The 17,002-nt window shown below is 43.6% G+C and overlaps 1 protein-coding gene across 3 annotated transcripts in view; it reads left to right on the forward strand.

The window, feature by feature from the left end:
• Window positions 1-17,002, forward strand: part of FYCO1 (FYVE and coiled-coil domain autophagy adaptor 1) — a 57,899-nt gene that overhangs the window by 14,852 nt on the left and 26,045 nt on the right. For all 3 annotated transcript variants that reach the window (XM_083705539.1, XM_083705541.1, XM_083705540.1), the window contains 7 exons: window positions 1,784-1,890; window positions 3,744-3,887; window positions 6,206-6,299; window positions 7,159-9,789; window positions 10,933-11,025; window positions 12,268-12,386; window positions 14,601-14,768. In XM_083705539.1, coding sequence (XP_083561665.1) covers window positions 1,784-1,890; window positions 3,744-3,887; window positions 6,206-6,299; window positions 7,159-9,789; window positions 10,933-11,025; window positions 12,268-12,386; window positions 14,601-14,768 — 3,356 coding nt within the window. The remainder of the gene's footprint in view (window positions 1-1,783; window positions 1,891-3,743; window positions 3,888-6,205; window positions 6,300-7,158; window positions 9,790-10,932; window positions 11,026-12,267; window positions 12,387-14,600; window positions 14,769-17,002) is intronic.

A 17,002-nucleotide genomic window follows, 5' to 3' on the forward strand; every position in this document is an offset into this window, starting at 1 on the left:
TGTGGAACGCCCTCCCATTAGATGTCAAAGAGATAAATAATTACCTGACATTCAGAAGACATCTTAAGGCAGCCCTGTTCAGGGAAGTTTTTAATATGTAATGCTGTACTGTTTTTAACACTGATTGGGAGCCGCCCAGAGTGGCTGGGGAAACTCAGCCAGATGGGCGGGGTATAAATAATAAATTATTATTATTATTATTATTATTATTATTATTATTATTATTAGATTAGTTAAGAGGATGCTTCTTAGGGGGTTAGAGATATGTTTGCTAAGTCTGCTAGTAAATCTTTGATTTCATGTATACAAACAGGAGTTGCAAGGTCCAATAGATGAATATCATGGTGAAACCAAGTTGAGAAGGGTTAAACATAATGAGCTAAAGGAGCATAGTATTTAGAAGAATCTATTATTATTATTATTAATTTCATTTCTGTACTACTTTATATTTTTAAGGGGGGAAATCTCAAATATAAAATATACATTCAGAGCAACATAATTAACAGGAAACTAAAATTTTATCTTAAGATTTCAAAATAAAACATTACGAAGGAGGTCAACTACAGGATGCACATTTAATGCAGCAAAATTTGTAAAATGCACGTTTCCAATACTTCAAGGACCGCCTCTCCCAATATGAACCAACCCAAATTCTGTGATAATCATCTGAGGCCCTTTACTGTTTGCCACCTCCGTGAGATGTCCAAAGGGCCACAACACAAGAATGGGCCTTTTCTGTGGTGGCTCCCGCTGCACTAGTTGGACTCTTTGTTCTGGCTCCTGCTCCTGCTTTAGTTGAATCTGGCCCAATAGCTCTTGAAAACCACCCCCAGCTTCACTAGAGTCTCCCACTTCAATGGCAAAGGGAGAACTGCATGGAAATGGGTGACTAATGTTTCCCCTGACCTTCTTGAGTAAAATGCAGAGGTAAAATGCAGATATGATCTGTGTGGAGAATGGCAAAGTGTGAAAGTACCATGATTTCTACAGATAACATTTTCATCCATCTTCCCCAAGGATTAAGTTGCAGGGGGAGGTGAGAGAGAACCTTTTCAATATTCTGAGAAGGCTGAAGGCTGAATTTTCATTTGAGACCCCAGTGCTTTCTCTTCTCAGTTAGGTTTTGACAATGTTGATGTTGTCTAGACTTCAGGCAAGCTCCCCACTTGCTTGCAAAAAAATAAGAACCTAGGTTCGTGATTGTCTAACAACTCCAGCCCCATCAATGTAAGACTAGAGATTACCTTGCTGACTTCTGGTTTTTAATGCTAAACACTTGCTGGGTAGAATGTGGCCCTGGCTTGGTGTAACGCTCTCTCACAAGAGACCAGGACCATGCGAGATTTGACATCCTTCCACAGGGCCTGCAAGACTGAGCTGTTCCACCAGGCCTTTGGTCAGGGTTCAGTCTGACTCATTTTCTCTTTGTATAAGAACAAGTGCAAAGGAAGCCACTCATAGGTCCTTATAATATCAGTGGAAACAGTTGGTCCTGGCAAATATTAACCACTTGCAATTTTAACCTGAGGATTGCCATTTGTCCAGTTTTAACTTTAACTTTAATTTATTTGAATTAATTTTGGGGTGCGTTTTTAATTGATTGATTGCTTGTTTTTATGTATATTGTATTATTTATATAATGTTAGCCGCTCTGAGCCTAGCTCCGGCTGCGGAGGGCAGGGTACAAATAAATTTTTATTATTATTTTTATTACTGTATTATTATTACTGATCATTATGAAATAATAATCACTTTTTTCTGTGATTTTCTTTTCCACCCCCAGCTGAGAACATCCCTTGGTAAGGGAAGGGCATTTCTCCGTTACTCCTTAGTGCACCAAAGGCTTGCAGACACTTTGCAGCAGTGTTTTATGAATACCAAAGTAACAAGGTAAATGTTGCTGTTGTTTTGTTCACTATTTATAGGATATGTACCAAATGTTACAGCGGTTTTATAACAACTGTCTCTATTAGTAGCTTTGCATTCTGCTAAGAAAACCGAGAAGGTGAAAAGAGGAAATGGGAATTGCAACGGTGGGAATGGGAAGTGGTGAACCATTAACAGGAATCACCAAGTGTGTGGTTTTAATTGGCCGGTGGCCAGGGACTTTTGAGAAAATCATTTGGTTATCCGTTTTATTGTAGCAGTGATTACAGATGTGAGAATGACTTATTCCTCTGAAAGCCTGCTTTAGAAAAGGACATAAAGTCTTTTTAAAATGCTACAAACTTTGGAGGCCAACACCTATTACGTCAGGTGCATGATGAAGCCATCGTGAACTAGACGAAATTGTCTCTAACATAACACAAGCCCTTCTGGATCTGACCCCCTATCTAGTCCAGGGTTCTGTGTCCCCCCCCCAGTGGTGGAGCCACATGCCTGTAGCCCTCAGCGATTGGTGTTCAGAGGTATGCTGCCTCTGATGCTAGAGGGAGTGTGCAGCTGTCATGACAAATAAGCATTGATAGCTTAGACCTTCATGTATTTGTCTACTGCCCCCACCCTTTAGAGCTATTTAAGCTGCTGGCCATCATCACAACTTGCAAAAGTAAACAAACCTCATGACACAATCCATTATAGAACTGTCTCCTGCTTTAAAAAAAATCTGAGCTTCACTCTGATTAATTTATTTAATTTGCATACAGAACAATACTTTCACACTAAAAGGGGTGTCCCTTTTTTGGTGATGTATTGCAGTAAGTGGGCACCATCTTATAAGTGACATTAAGACCAGTTAACAATTCGTTTGTTTGTTTTTTAACGTGCTTCCCAGTTTAAATTGATGACTCTAACTAGCCAGTTAATTGACTGAGAGTTGTTAGTTGATTTCATATCTCACAGGGGCATCTTTATTGGTGTGAGCTTGTCGTTGGGGAGGTATTTCTTAATGGGGATGGGGAGTAAAATTTGCATCTAGTTTTAAAGAGCTGATCTTGGACACATTCACTGTTACTTTGCAACGGTGAAATGTCCTTCAAAACATCTGTTGCGGTTACATTTTTATAGCCCCTAGTAACTAAAGATGTCAATACTGAAAAGAATATTGATATCTCTCAAATATTGTTGCGGGATGCAAGGGGAAAAGACTGTCTCTGCGTTCCCTAAATGTCACCCAGGGGAATGAAGTAAACACAATGTGTGAAATATGTGGGGCGTGCAAGCAAGCAAGTCTAAATGTATTCCATTAAATCTGTGATGGTTCCTGGCTTGGTTGATCTCCACCCAGCTTCCAGGTGTGCAGGAGGGTGACTCGCTGGTGGGATCCTTGTCAGTGGGAGCCAATAGAAAGCTGCAAAACACAACATTCCAAGGATGGGGCGGGGTTGAGCCAGGCCAGGATCAGCTGGTCCTGAGGCAGTCTCACTGCTGTTGTGCAATCCAGGACCGATCATACTGCCCCTGCTCCTTCTGCCATGAGTGCAAGGGTTACAGATGCAGTCGTGACCCCTCTGCTCCACAGAGTGGAGGGAGAAGTTAGGATTTCACCTGAAGTCTCTTCCATCCTTTTCACTGGGACTTCATTTCAACTCGTTTTGTAGAATTGTATGCTGTGTACTCATGCAAGGATTCCCTGTGGAGCAGCTCTTTCATTTGTGGTAGAAAGCTGCGATGAAAATGGAACCACGCAGCATTTTGGGGAAATACATAATCAGCAATGCAGTAGTCCTTATATTCTCTTGCAACTTGCTGACGATTATCAATATGAGCTTTTTGCTTACTTACTGTAATCCTTGTTTCTTTAGTGACTGGTACTATGCAAGAAGTCCCTTCCTGAATTCAAAAATGAGCTCTGATATTGTCGGTCACCTCTACGAACTCACAGAGGTTCAGTTTGATCTGGTGTCTAGAGGCTATGACTTAGACTCAGCATGGCCCACGTTTGCCAGGTAATACAAACCAGCTGCTAAGGTGGAAACATTTCTATACTTTGTATGCTTTTGTCAGGGGACTGCCATCGGAACAGGGAAGGGAGGGGCCGTTGAAATACAGGGAACCTCCAAAAATCTTGCGAAGCAGTTCCTCTTCCTGTGGTGGAGAAAGCCATGCCTCCAGTGGGGAAGAGGGGAAGGGACCAGAGGATGCTGCTGGGAGCCCCAGTGCCGCACCTCATCAGTCTGAGGGTGGGGAAAGCCACACCTCTGGGGTAAAGGAGGGAAAAGGACCAGAGGATGCTGCGGGGAGCCTTAGCACCGCTTCTGGCCAAGCTGGCCAGGAGGGAAACACGCCTCTTCCGTCGCCCACCTTGCGCAGAGGGGTGAAACACAAAGAAGTAAGGAAACGGCTGGGGATGACTAAGCTCTTATGTTGGGGGAGGACTCAGAAGGAACCACTCCCGGATTCTGCTAGCGATTGAGGCAGACATGAACTTGTGATTCTGCACTGTAAAAAGTTTTGCACCAAAATAAAACCTGTAAAAGACAGAGTCCTGCCTGGTTACTCACGAGTAACCACCATTGCCATCTGACGGCTTTAATAAAACATTTTGGGACTTTAGAATATATTAAAACTTCAGTATTTGATTCGTGGGTCAGATGAAACTTCATTGTGGTTATTATACTGTTCCCCCTGCCACCCCATCAATGTTCTATGAAGTCCTTCTAATGTGTCATGTCAGATGAGACCACCAGAAGGACAGCAGAAAATAGATTTGCTTCTAGACCTAATGATACTCTTTTTAATCATGGTTATGAATTTATACAACTTGGTGTGTTGCATCCAGCTCTTTCAGCGGGATAGCATCTTCTGCTCATGTCATCTGACTTGTGACAATTGAATAAGAGGTGCATTAATTCTGAGGGGCTTCCTGGGCAGTGAATAAGTTCCTCTTAATGGAAATAAAGGTCACAACACATTTTCCCCATCATTTTTTCCCTTTTATTAATAGATAGCAAATCTGTTCAAGCTTCATTATGCTGATGTTAATTTATTTTATCCAGTGGAAGAGATAACATGTCTCTCTTCATTGCCATTTGCAGTGTATGGTCATAGTTCATAAGCATTGTAAATAGCTCTGTGTACTATCAATTGTATTGTCCTGCAAGTTGGAACAGCATCGTCACCAGCATCATTATTAACATTTAAGAAGTGCAAAAGCAAGAATAAAATAATCTAAAAAAGAAAAAAAGAGCAGATCCAACTTAACCCCTCTAAAAGAAAAACGGGAGATTAATATGCAAAAGCCTGGAAGACCAAGAATGTTTTTGCATGGTGCCTCAAAGCAGAGAATGATGATTCTAGGCATGCCTCCCTGGGAAAGCATTCCATAAATGGGGAGCCACCACTGAAAAAGCCCTGGCTGCTGAATTGTGCAGCAGCTGCAGTTTCCAAGATGTCTTCAAAGGCAGCCCCACATACAACACATTGCATCTTATATTTATCTATATCAGGGATGGGAACCTCTGGTCTGCAGGTTGAATATGACTCTCCAGGCCACTCAGTTCAGCCCTTGGAGCTATCTCCAGGCCACAGTAATCCCTGGCCCTGCTCTCTTCCCTCCTCAAGTGCTTTTGCCTGCCTGGGCTGTGTCCTTGAACTGCAGTAATGCCTTTTGCTTTCCTGGATGGCAGAGCGTGTGTATAGAAACTGCTGACTTTCACTTGGCCAGAATGTAGCCTACTGTAAGAGTCACATGAGTTGCCCTACCTACCTTTTCCTACATTTCCACCCACCATTGGCACGAGGCCTCCAAATAGTCAACCACAAAGGAATTTGCACCTTTGGGATGAACCCTTATCAATATCTACTCTCAGTTTCTATACACCAAGGACTTCAATTTAAAACATCACCACAAAAATAGGATAAATTATCATGTAAACTCTGATTTCCCCAGCAGTTTGGAACCAGCAGCGCAAATGCAAATTATTACACTGCTTCTGAAGAGCATTCAGGCTCAGCTTTTGTAGAACTTTGAGGGTCAGCCCCTCTCTGTTCCATTATTGTATGTACAAATTTGATGCTTTCATGGTGTAGTCCAGGAAGTTTTCTTGTTTTGTTGGAACAGAGGGGAAGAAGGTCCATGTATGGTGCTGCTAGGCAGAAAGCAGCACCTCACATTGTAACGGGGGGTAATGATGCCAAGCCAGAGCAAACGGAGGGATGTGCTTTTCGTAGATAATTTCAGAGAGGAAGCTGTTCAAAATATGTGCATGGTGGCGGCGGTGGTTTCTGACTTTCTAAAATAATTAAAACCCTCTTCCATTTGCAGGAGAACATTGCCTTCATTTGGCTCCTCAGCTTACCAGTGGAGGCCTCCAAGCCGCACTTCAAGCATGAGTAGTTTGGTGAGCAGCTATTTGCAGGTAATTATATTGACAAATGACTACATGTGCAACGGTGGCGATCACACAGGGTCCCCGGACGTTTGATGGTCTATTGATCCCTGTGCCACCACTGTCATTGCCTCTTCGCTGCCACCAACCCATTTCTCTTGGGTACACACAGAGTCCAGACAGTTTATTTTTATAGGCATGAACAAGTTTATGGTTTCAGTTATTTTTTTCTTGTCAGTTACTTAAATCTTAGTTCCTTTAATGTCCTATACATCCCTAACAACTTCAAACTGATTATCCTAACTAACTATCTGACTCCACCTAACAATTCCTCTCACTCCCACACAACACAACACAACTCGACTAACCCACAGACTTATCCTCCCTCTTCCTTCTCCAACTCCCCAACTCTCAACTAACTTCCACACAACACCGACTCTAACTCTAACTCCTCCTATCAGTTTCTCTCTCCCCAATCACATCACACTCATTTAACCCTTTCCTTATGACCCTAGGAGGCAAACGCCACAGCAACATTTCCTTATAAGAGCAGCAATAGTGCTATTGTTAGTCTTCCTTATGTGTAATGACCCCTTACCATTAGACTGAACATACGAAGGGGAAATTACGGTAGAATCCGCTTGATGTTATTTTTCTAATTGGTCACCTGAGAGGAACTCACTCTGTGTTCCTCATTTAGCTGCATGCCATTGTAACTTGATGCAAATAATTGCCCTACTGTTTTGGTTTAATTGTATATTGTGATGATTTCCCAGTCAGAGGCTTCTTCATACTAATCTGAGGTGGATTCCAAATGCTGAATATACTATATATACCAAAGAGGCATCTCTTCTTCTAACTAAAACCATTTTTCTTCTGATTTTCTTAGACCCAAGAGATCCCCTCCAGCCCCAATGGGAATAGCTTTTTAACTGCTGAGCCTCTTGAGGGCCTTGATGAGCTACACGTGGAGCTGGACCAGGCAGAACTGCGGCAGAAAGAACTGCAGGATCGGATCCAGCATCTAGAAAAGGAAAACCAGGAGCTCCAGGCGGCCATCAGCTTTGAGAAGCAGCAAGCGCAAACAGAAAGAGAGAAGAGCAGGAATATCAGCGAGGAGAACTCCAGGCTAACGAAAATGCTGGGAGAGGTGGAGAAACAGCGTGAGATCTCCCACTGCACTCAGGACACCATTCAGGACCTGCAGAAGTGCCTGCAGACATTAGAACTGAATGCAGTTGAGAAGCAAAAAGAATACTGTGCAAGGCTGGAGGAACTGGAGTCTGGGAAAAAGGATTCTGACTCAAAGCTTCTTCTCTCAAACCAAGAGCTGGAAGCTGCAAGGGCTTTGGTGTCCACGAAGGATGTCCACATCAGTGAGCTTCTGGCCAAATTGCAGTCAGGAGAGCAGAAGAATGAAGAGCTTGTAGCCAAAGCCCATGCTCTAATGAATGAAAAGGCACAACAAGCCACCAGTCAGTTTGAGTCTGCACTGAAGATTGAGGATTTGCTGAAGAAGCTTAATGAAGCAGAAGAGGCAAAGGCCAATGCTGAGGAGTTAAATAATAAACACCTTTCTCTGCTTAAGATCGCAGAAGAGCAACTCCAGTTAAAGGAGGAGGCACAGAAAGAGTTTGAATCGAAACTGACGAACCTCACTGTCAACTGCAAGGAAGAATCTGAAAAACTTTGTGGTGATCTGGAAACTATGGCAACTAAAATGGCCGACCTTCAGAAGGCATTAACAGCAAAGGGCAATGAGGTGGCTGATCTTCAAATCCAGTTGAAAGGTTTGTTGGATTCCATAAAATCCTTGGAAAAAAGCCTTGAAGAGGAAAAGAAAGAGAAGACAAAACTTGAGGGTTTGGTCACGCTTACAAAAACAACAATGGAAGAAGAAGTAAAAAACACGATGGAGCAACTTGGGCTTAGGGAAATTCAGCTTTCAAAACTAAGTCAAACAGTGAAGAGCTTAGAAGAGCAAAAGAGAGAACTTATTTCTGAAAGAGAGCATCTCAGAAAGACAATAGAAAGAATGGAGGAACAGGCCACAGAACAAAGCTCCTCACTGAGAATGATCTCTGAAGGAAACGAGAAGCTCAAGTCTCAGAATGCAAAGCTGCAGCAAACCAATCAGAAGCTAGAAGCAAAGCAAAGAGAGTTGGATGCTTCTCAATCTTCTCTGGAGGCTGAGGTTGCCAGACTGAGAGCCTCCGAGAAACAGCTCCAAAGCCAGATTGAAGATTCTGTGGTGTCCGTGGATGAAAAGGAGAAGAAACTCCGGGGACAGAACAAGCTGCTGGATGAAAACCTGCAGAATGCCACAAGGCAAAACCAAGTTCTGGGAGAAAAGCTGGATGCCCTGCAGGCTGATTACCAAGAACTGAAAAAAAGTGAAGAAGCTGCCAAAGAGTCCTTAACTGCGCTGCAAACAGAGCTCCAGAGCACCAAAGAGCATGGCCTGCAGGTGGAAAAGAGCCTGTCCTCCTCAAGGGAATATGAAGGATCTCTGAAGTTGCAGCTCAAAGAGAAAGAGGAAGCATTACAAGACTTGGAGAGCCAGTGCAAGGAGCTACAAGGACAGTCGGAGAGGTGCAGGAAAAAGATGGAAGCCCTGGAGGCCGAAAAGGCAAACGCAGAAAAAACTTGCCTCCATCAGGCAAAAGTGATTGAGTCCCTTGTTTCTGAGAAGGCTTCTGTGGAGAATGCCCAGTTGGAACAGGCATCTTGTCAGGAGAGAGAAGCCAAAGAACTGGCTTCAAGACTGGCCCTTTCGGAGGAACAGTTGCGTCTCAACCAGGCAGAGGTGTTGAGACTTCAGGAGGAAATGGTGGACCTTCAAGCCAAGCTTCGACAAGCAGCAGCAGAGCAGCAGAAGCTGCAGGAGGAGTTGGGTGTTGGGAGGGCTGTTCTGAGCGAGCAAAAGACCCTGGTCCAGCAACTGAAAGAGCAAGGCGAAGTCCTCAACAGAAAGCATGTGAAGGAAATGCTTCAGTGTCGCCAACGAGAGGAAGTGCTGCAAAAGAAGAGGGACCAGGAAGCCCAGCAGAAGGTGGAGCTGGAGGAGAACGTGCTGAGCCTCACAGAGGAGCTGTCCAAGGCCAAGCAGTATTTGGAAGCAGTTAATGCAGAAAACGTGGAGATCAAAGACCTCCTCCACAGGACCAACACGGACATGGCTGAGCTTGGCATTCAGATCTGCAGTCTGACATCTGAAAAGGCAGAGGCAGAAGAGAAACTGTCCCAGCTCATGGAGGAACTCAGAACTGCCAAGGATAAAGCCACCAGAGAACGTGAGGAGCTTCAGCTTGATCTCTCAAGACTCACTCAGGAGAAACAGGAATTGGAAAGCAAACTGGAAGAGTCTAGGGTTTGCAACGCAGCTCTCCCGAGCCTGCAAACTCAGCTGGAGATGGCAGAGAAACATCACCAGAAGCTGCAAGAGACCAGCAAAGAGGAGCTGTCTGCAGTCAGGTTTCAGCTGAGCACAGAAATCATAAACCACCAAACAAAACTTAAGGTAAATTAACGTAAATGAGTCCTTTTTGCTAAAATAAGACCCTGCACACACTTTCCTGAGAATGCATCCTGTTGATTTCAGAAGCACTTCTGATTAGACCTGTGTAATGGTTGTATTGGGACGCAGGTGGCGCTGTAGGTTAAACCACAGAGCCTAGGACTTGCCAATCAGAAGGTCGGCAGTTCAAATCCCCACGACAGGGTGAGCTCCCATTGCTCAATCCCTGCTCCTGCTCACCTAGCAGTTCGAAAGCACATCAAAGTGCAAGTAGATAAATAGGTACCGCTCCAGCGGGAAGGTAAACGGTGTTTCTGTGCGCTGCTCTGGTTCTCCAGAAGCGGCTTAGTCATGCTGGCCACATGACCCGGAAGCTGTATGCCGGCTCCCTCGGCCAATAAAGCAAGATGAGCACCACAACCCCAGAGTTGGCCACAACTGGACCTAATGGTCAGGGGTCCCTTTACCTTTAATGGTTGTATTATAATGTCATGGTTATGAGAATCCTCCTCAAATGAAGAATTAAAAGCATTGAAAACTTGCAATCCAAATTTGTCGTCGCCGCCGCCACCCAGGCTCTGTGGAATGGCAGAGCTACTGCTGCATCTGTAACCTGGTCACTCACAGCAGCTAAATTTGGGGTGGTTGGCAGATTGGGCCCAATCCCTGCGCCAGTTCCAAGATGGCACAGCGACTGGGCCTGAGGTATGTAGAAAAGTGGGGAGGGGGAATACGTCTCTCACCAGATATCCCTGCATATTGGCCCCACCTTCTCCACTCCTGGTGTCTGCACATTTAGCATGAAGGCCTGGAAAAGGACTTCACAACATGTTTTGGCTGAATCTGTCTAAACGCCTCCCCCATTATCAACCCTTGTCTTCTCAGTGTTCCTGATCGCGACCTGTGTATCAAAGCATATTCAGCAGAGCATCCTTAGAAGCTCAGTTTGACACCCCCTCTAAAACACACACACACACACACATTCTTTTGAATACTTAAAAAGGGTGATAGTTAACCTCAGATTTATTAAAGCATGCGGCTTTAAGAAAGGGAGGAACCGTGTAACTCTTTGTTTTGACAAACGGATAACTTCTCTTTAAAAATAATAATAATCAACGCTGATGTGTGTTTTATGGGTCCTGCCAGGCTCTCAGTGAAGACTGCGAAAAATTAAAGCAGGAAGTTGAAGAGCAAAGCCAGCAAGCACATGTTGCAAAGGAAGCACTCAAAGAACTGCAGGTTGGTCCATGATCTGATTGAAATAAGAAACTCACGGAAGCAACTCTCTCTCTGAGGCTGACAGTGTGCTTCAATGGTGAATATGCACTGACACTTAACAGACAGGAACCTGAATACATCAAAAGTGGGTAGGGTGAAACTACGGCCAAGCTACAGAGGTGCAAGCCAGCATGTTCTGTGCTTGCATACATATTTTTTAAAAACAAATAATATGCCCTTGAACCCTGTTTTCAAGCTGCATAAAACTTGGCATATCATCTCCCTTATGCATATAGATCACCCTGTAACATCATCAGGCTCCGATCTGGTGGAACGCTCTGTCACAAGAGACTAGGGCCCTGCGGGACTTGACATCTTTCCGCAGGGCCTGCGCCTGCAAGACAGAGCTGTTCCGCCAAGCCTTTGGCCAGGGCACAGCCTGACTCCCTCCTTTGGCAATGCTCACAGAACTCTACCCAATGGTTGCCATCAATTTGATTTGAAGTATTTTTTTTTAATGAAATGATTTTAAAATGTTGTCTTATTTTATTGTTGTTAGCCGCCCTGAGCCTGGCTTCGGCTGGGGAGGGCGGGATATAAATTAATAATAATTATTATTATTTATCACCCTGCCATCACCCCAAACACTGGAAAATCAGTCTTGAAAATCAGACTGCAGCACGAATATAGCCATCTGGATTTTAGCTTTCCAAACTCAACCCACTGAGTTTTTAGTTTGTGTTTTAATTGTGTTTTGACTCTTTTTGTACACTTGATTGCAGCTAAAAGGGCAAAAAGCAACATTTTTACAAGTGTGTTGTTGTTTTTAAGAATTGTTATAGTTTTTATCGTTTTATATTGTGTTGAATGTATTTTTAAAATTGCTTTATCAGTTCATAAAACTATAACAATTCTTTTAAAAAAACTTGTAAAAACATGTTGCTCTGTCATAGGGTGTCCATTAGTTTGCGTTCTACCTAAAGCCTTTGTATTACACAGCATCTCTACTTCCACTGTTGGTGATCACTGAGCTGTGGTTACTTAGATATAGCTTTTGCTAGCCATTTGGGGAAAATACAGGAAAATTGTTACTTAGAAAATCTCTAAGGCTTTGGTGATAACAAAAGGTTAACACTTTGAATATACCCTGCAACCACATCCGTGCAGATCTCAGTTAGCAATTTATTAAAGATTTTGAATGGAATCTGAAAAGCCTTCTATACATCTCTTTGTTATTTACCTTTTTTAAAATAATCTTCCTAGGCTGTGAAAAGAGATCTGTGCACGGAATTGGACCTGGCCATGGATCAGGTGACAGAGTACAAAGCAGCCCAGCAAAAAAGAGATGAGGACGTGACACAGCTTAAAGAAGACCTAAAAAGGTAGAAACTTTGTTTATCCTGTTGTTTTTTATATAAAAAGTTTTAAATCTTGCAAAGAGAGCTGATGTAGCGTAATGACCAATTAGAGGCTAAGCTACAAATCAGAAAGTTCTCCATTAAATCTTTTTGCCCTGAATTCGCTCAGTGGCCTTAGGCAAGCTGCTATTGCTTAACCTCAACCTCACCATCATCAGTACGGGAGGATATTACCGTATTTTTTCGTGTATTACACGCCCCCCTGTATAACACAATCCCTATTTTGGGGGGCTACAATACAATTTTAGAAAGTGGGGGGAGACGGCCAAGAGTTGTTGAGTTTTTTGGGGGGGAGAATTGCCCCCAAAGTTGTTGAGTTTTGGGGGGGGGAATGCCCACAGTTTTTGAGGTATTTGCGGGAGGGATGCCAAAAAACACTCACCCGGCTGATAAATGCTACCAATACATGCAGAAGAAGCAACAGAGCATCTGCCGGCGAACTGACAGCAGCCGCATTTGCACGCCCAACTGCCGCAGCACTAGCCAATCCACAGCAGCAGTCTCAGCAGACTCCATTCTCCCACCCAATCACAGCTGACAAGCTCCGACTCATGCCTGCAACCAATCACCAGCATCAGAAAAATCACTATCCGTGTAAAAGACTACCCACCCCCAATTTTTATCCTTCTTTTACAGTTAAAAAAACCTTGTCATTTTTTTATATTTAGATTTTTATTAGATTTTTTAAAACATATTCTCAACAGTAATTAAACATACTTTTACATCTTATTCAAATTTTTGACTTCCATCAATCCTGTCTGAAAACTTTCCAATCTAATCTCTCAGTATGCATTTCTTACCTTCTCTATTACATTTCAAACTCATAACCAATATCTCTCTCTTTTTCTACTTTGTAACACTTTGTGTATTTCTCCTTACAAAACTTCTTGTAGTCCTACTAGCATAATTTGTTGATTACCGTTGCTCTTCAAATAATTCATATACTTCTTCCAATCTTCTGTAAATCTCTGGTCCCGCAGGTTTCGAATCCTTCCTGTCATTTTGTCCAATTCTGCATAATCCATTAATTTCGTCTGCCATTCTTCTTTCGTCGGAATTTCTTTTTGTTTCCATTTCTGGGCTAACAATACTCTTGCTGCAGTTGTTGCATATAAAAACAATTTAACATCTTGCCTATTAATGTCCTGACCTATAATACCAAGTAAAAATGCTTCTGGTTTTTTAAAAACATGTATATTTCAACATCTTTTTCATCTCATTATATATCATTTCCCAGAAGTTCTTTACTTTTTTACATTCCCACCACATATGATAAAATGTTCCTTCTTTTTCTTTACATTTCCAGCATTAATTATTTGTCTTATACATTTTAGCTAATTTCACTGGTGTAATATACCATCTATACATTGTCTAATACAGTGGTACCTCGGGTTACATACACTTCAGGTTACATACGCTTCAGGTTACACACTCTGCTAACCCAGAAATAGTGCTTCAGGTTAAGAACTTTGCTTCAGGATAAGAACAGAAATCGTGCAGCGGTGGCAGCAGGAGGCCCCATTAGCTAAAATGATGCTTCAGGTTAAGAACAGTTTCAGGTTAAGAACAGACCTCCGGAACGAATTAAGTACTTAACCCGAGGTACCACTGTACACAGAAAAGTATGGTAATACCGATTTATCTTTCAGCATGGGTGGGCAACCTCTGACCCATGGGCCCAATTAGGTCCACCAGACATTTCCATTTGGCCCACCAGGCCATTTTGGTCAAGCCACACTCACCTGCCCTACACCTGATGTCATAGCACTTTGAGGCCCACCTATCAGCTGATTGTCAGGACTCCAAAATGCAGTGCAGGGCTCTCCATAAGCACCAACAAACAGCTGGCTGTTGGTGTTTCAGGAGACCTCAGCACAGCAACAGCTGGGGTTTGCAGCACAAAGAATAAGACTCCAGATCTAAAAAGTCTAATATATGAAAATTACTTTTTTTCCCCCAGATGAAAAACAAGCTCTCTCCTCCACGGCTAGCATTATTATTTTTTTGAAAACCTGCCATGGTTCTAATGATTCATTATATGTGCTTGAGAATGAAGGACAACTAGAAACAGTGTTGTGATATAGCTGTGCTGTGTGGAAAAGACATTAATCATAGTACTAATTGGGGTATGACTGAGGTCAGGAATGGTTAAAGATTATAGATATATATATATTTAAGGGCTCAAATGGAAGTCAACAAAGCAAATGAGCAAATTCAAGACTACTGCGAGAAACTCAGCAAGACGAGAGCAGACCAAGAAAGCAACGAAAGGAAATTACTGGCTGAACTCGATGACCTAACAAGAACAAAGCAGTTCCTTGAAGAACGGTTAATTGAACTTCTCAGGTTGGTAGCCTCATCGTTAAATATTTCTAACCTGGATGGAAAAATCTTGTCTTTGGATCCCTGGCACGTTCTGCAGCAGAACTAAAGAAAAAAATTATAGTGTAAGCCTAAACAAGCAAAATCAGAAGTAACTCCTACTAAGCTCAGTTGGGTTTACTCCTTAGCAAATGGTGTTTAGGATATTAGGATAATCATGATTATGGTCTTTTGTGGAATGCTGGAAGTGACAGACTTTCTAAACCCTTAAAAGGTAAAGGGACCCCTGACCATTAGGTCCAGTCATGGCCGACTCTGGGGTTGCGGCGCTCATCTCGCTTTATTGGCCGAGGGAGCCGGCATACAGCTTCCGGGTCATGTGGCCAGCATTACTCAGCTGCTTCTGGCGAACCAGAGGAGCGCACAGAAATGCCGTTTACCTTCCCGCCGGAGCGGTACCTATTTATCTACTTGCACTTTGCCGTGCTTTCGAACTGCTACGTTGGCAGGAGCAGGGACCATGCAACGGGAGCTCACCCCGTCGCGAGGATTTGAACCGCTGACCTTCTGATTGGCAAGTCCTAGGCTCTGTGGTTTAACCCACAGCACCACCCACGTCCCTATCCAAACCCTTACCCAAGTGTAATACTTCAACCACAGCTCCAAGGAAGTAAGATGTTATTTAGGAACGGTCTTTGCCTCCTTGGGCCTGCAGTGGTTCAAACTTTTGACCTTCTCCATAACTCACTATGAAGACCCACTTGCTGGATCACAGCAGTTCCTGGCAGGGCAGGAAACGCTGTTACTGAGTAATGCCTTGCAGCCCCAAGGCTGTTAAAGATATGGATATGATACTGTTCTACCTTTAGAAAGGCCAGAGTTGTTACTTGAGCCCTAGGTACTCAGGAGACATGGTGGCAGCAGCGCTGGTAGGAAGTATTCACTGATAGGAAGTATTATCAAGATACTGCAGGTTGCACCCTCACTGAGGGTTGGCACCACCATGTGGTTGAAGGCAGCAGTTAGGGGATCCAAAAACCCTTCAGGCAATTTGCAGAGAGAATCTGTGTGTGTCCCCTTGGCTGTTGCTGTTGCAGTGTCTGATTTCCCCTTCCTTGGCTTGTCATAATTGAAACTTGAGTTCCAGTGGAGGGAGGGATTTCGAAAAAACATTGAAAGCAGCGATTTTGCCTTTAAACCACAAGGTGGCGCTCATGTCCCAACCTGTGGTCACCTGTTGATTGAAACCTCTTTCACATGTAGGATTTATTTGATTTAGTATTTTTTGACACAGAATTTTAAAAACCAAAGCGCCATGTGGTTCCAATATGAGTGTAGAATATTGTGCAGCAGGCGCTTACCCCGCTCTTTTCAAATGCTAGTGGATTATTTGCATGGAGCTCCTCATTCACATCAATGCCCTGTGGAGTTTTAGATCAACCAGTGTCTCTGATCCGGTGATCTTCTGCAGGCGATGGAAGCTCCCACGCTTCCAATGCCCCCATTCACTCCAGTGGAGCTGGGGGGAATACATGTGCTCATTTCTTCGTCATTTCGCCATTAATATCAAAGGTGAAACTAACTCAGGAAATCAACATAAATTGCCTACCTTCATGCAAGCTACTATTCAGTTTCCTGGCAAAATCCAGTGAAGATCAGCTCTCCAAAGCTGCTGTTTGCATTTCAGGGCAAGCTTCCCTTAGCAACAATCGGTGCTCCCCTCGAAATGCGAACAGCAGCTTCAGAGAGGGGTTGTTGCAGGGAAGGATAGTTAAATGTCCCCCTTCACTCCCCATGGTCCTGAGGCTGCTCAGGCTTCTCTATGCCTGCACGAAAACAGTGCAAGTTAACTGCATTTGTGCAATCCTTAATATGTAAGGAAAAAGGGACGCAGGTGGAGCTGTGATCTAAACCACTGAGCCTCTTGGGCTTGCCAATCCAAAGGTTGGCAGTTAAAATCTGCGTGATGGAGTGAGCTCCCATTGCTTTATCCCAGCTCCTGCCAACCTAGCAGTTCAAAAGCATGCCAGTGCAAGTAGATGAATAGGTACCGCTGCAGTGGAAAAGTAAACGGCATTTCCATGCGCTCTGGTTTCCATCACAGTATTCCGTTGCGCCAGAAGCAGTTTAGTCATGCTGGCCACAAGACCCGGAAAGCTGTCTGCGGACAAACGCCATCTCCCTCAGCCTGAAAGCGAGATGAGCACCACAATCTCATAGTCGCCTTTGACTGGACTTAAACATCTAGGGGTCCTTTA

Source organism: Podarcis gaigeae (genome assembly GCF_964106915.1).
Source record: "Podarcis gaigeae genome assembly, chromosome: 12".
NCBI classification, from domain to species: Eukaryota; Metazoa; Chordata; class Lepidosauria; order Squamata; family Lacertidae; genus Podarcis; species Podarcis gaigeae.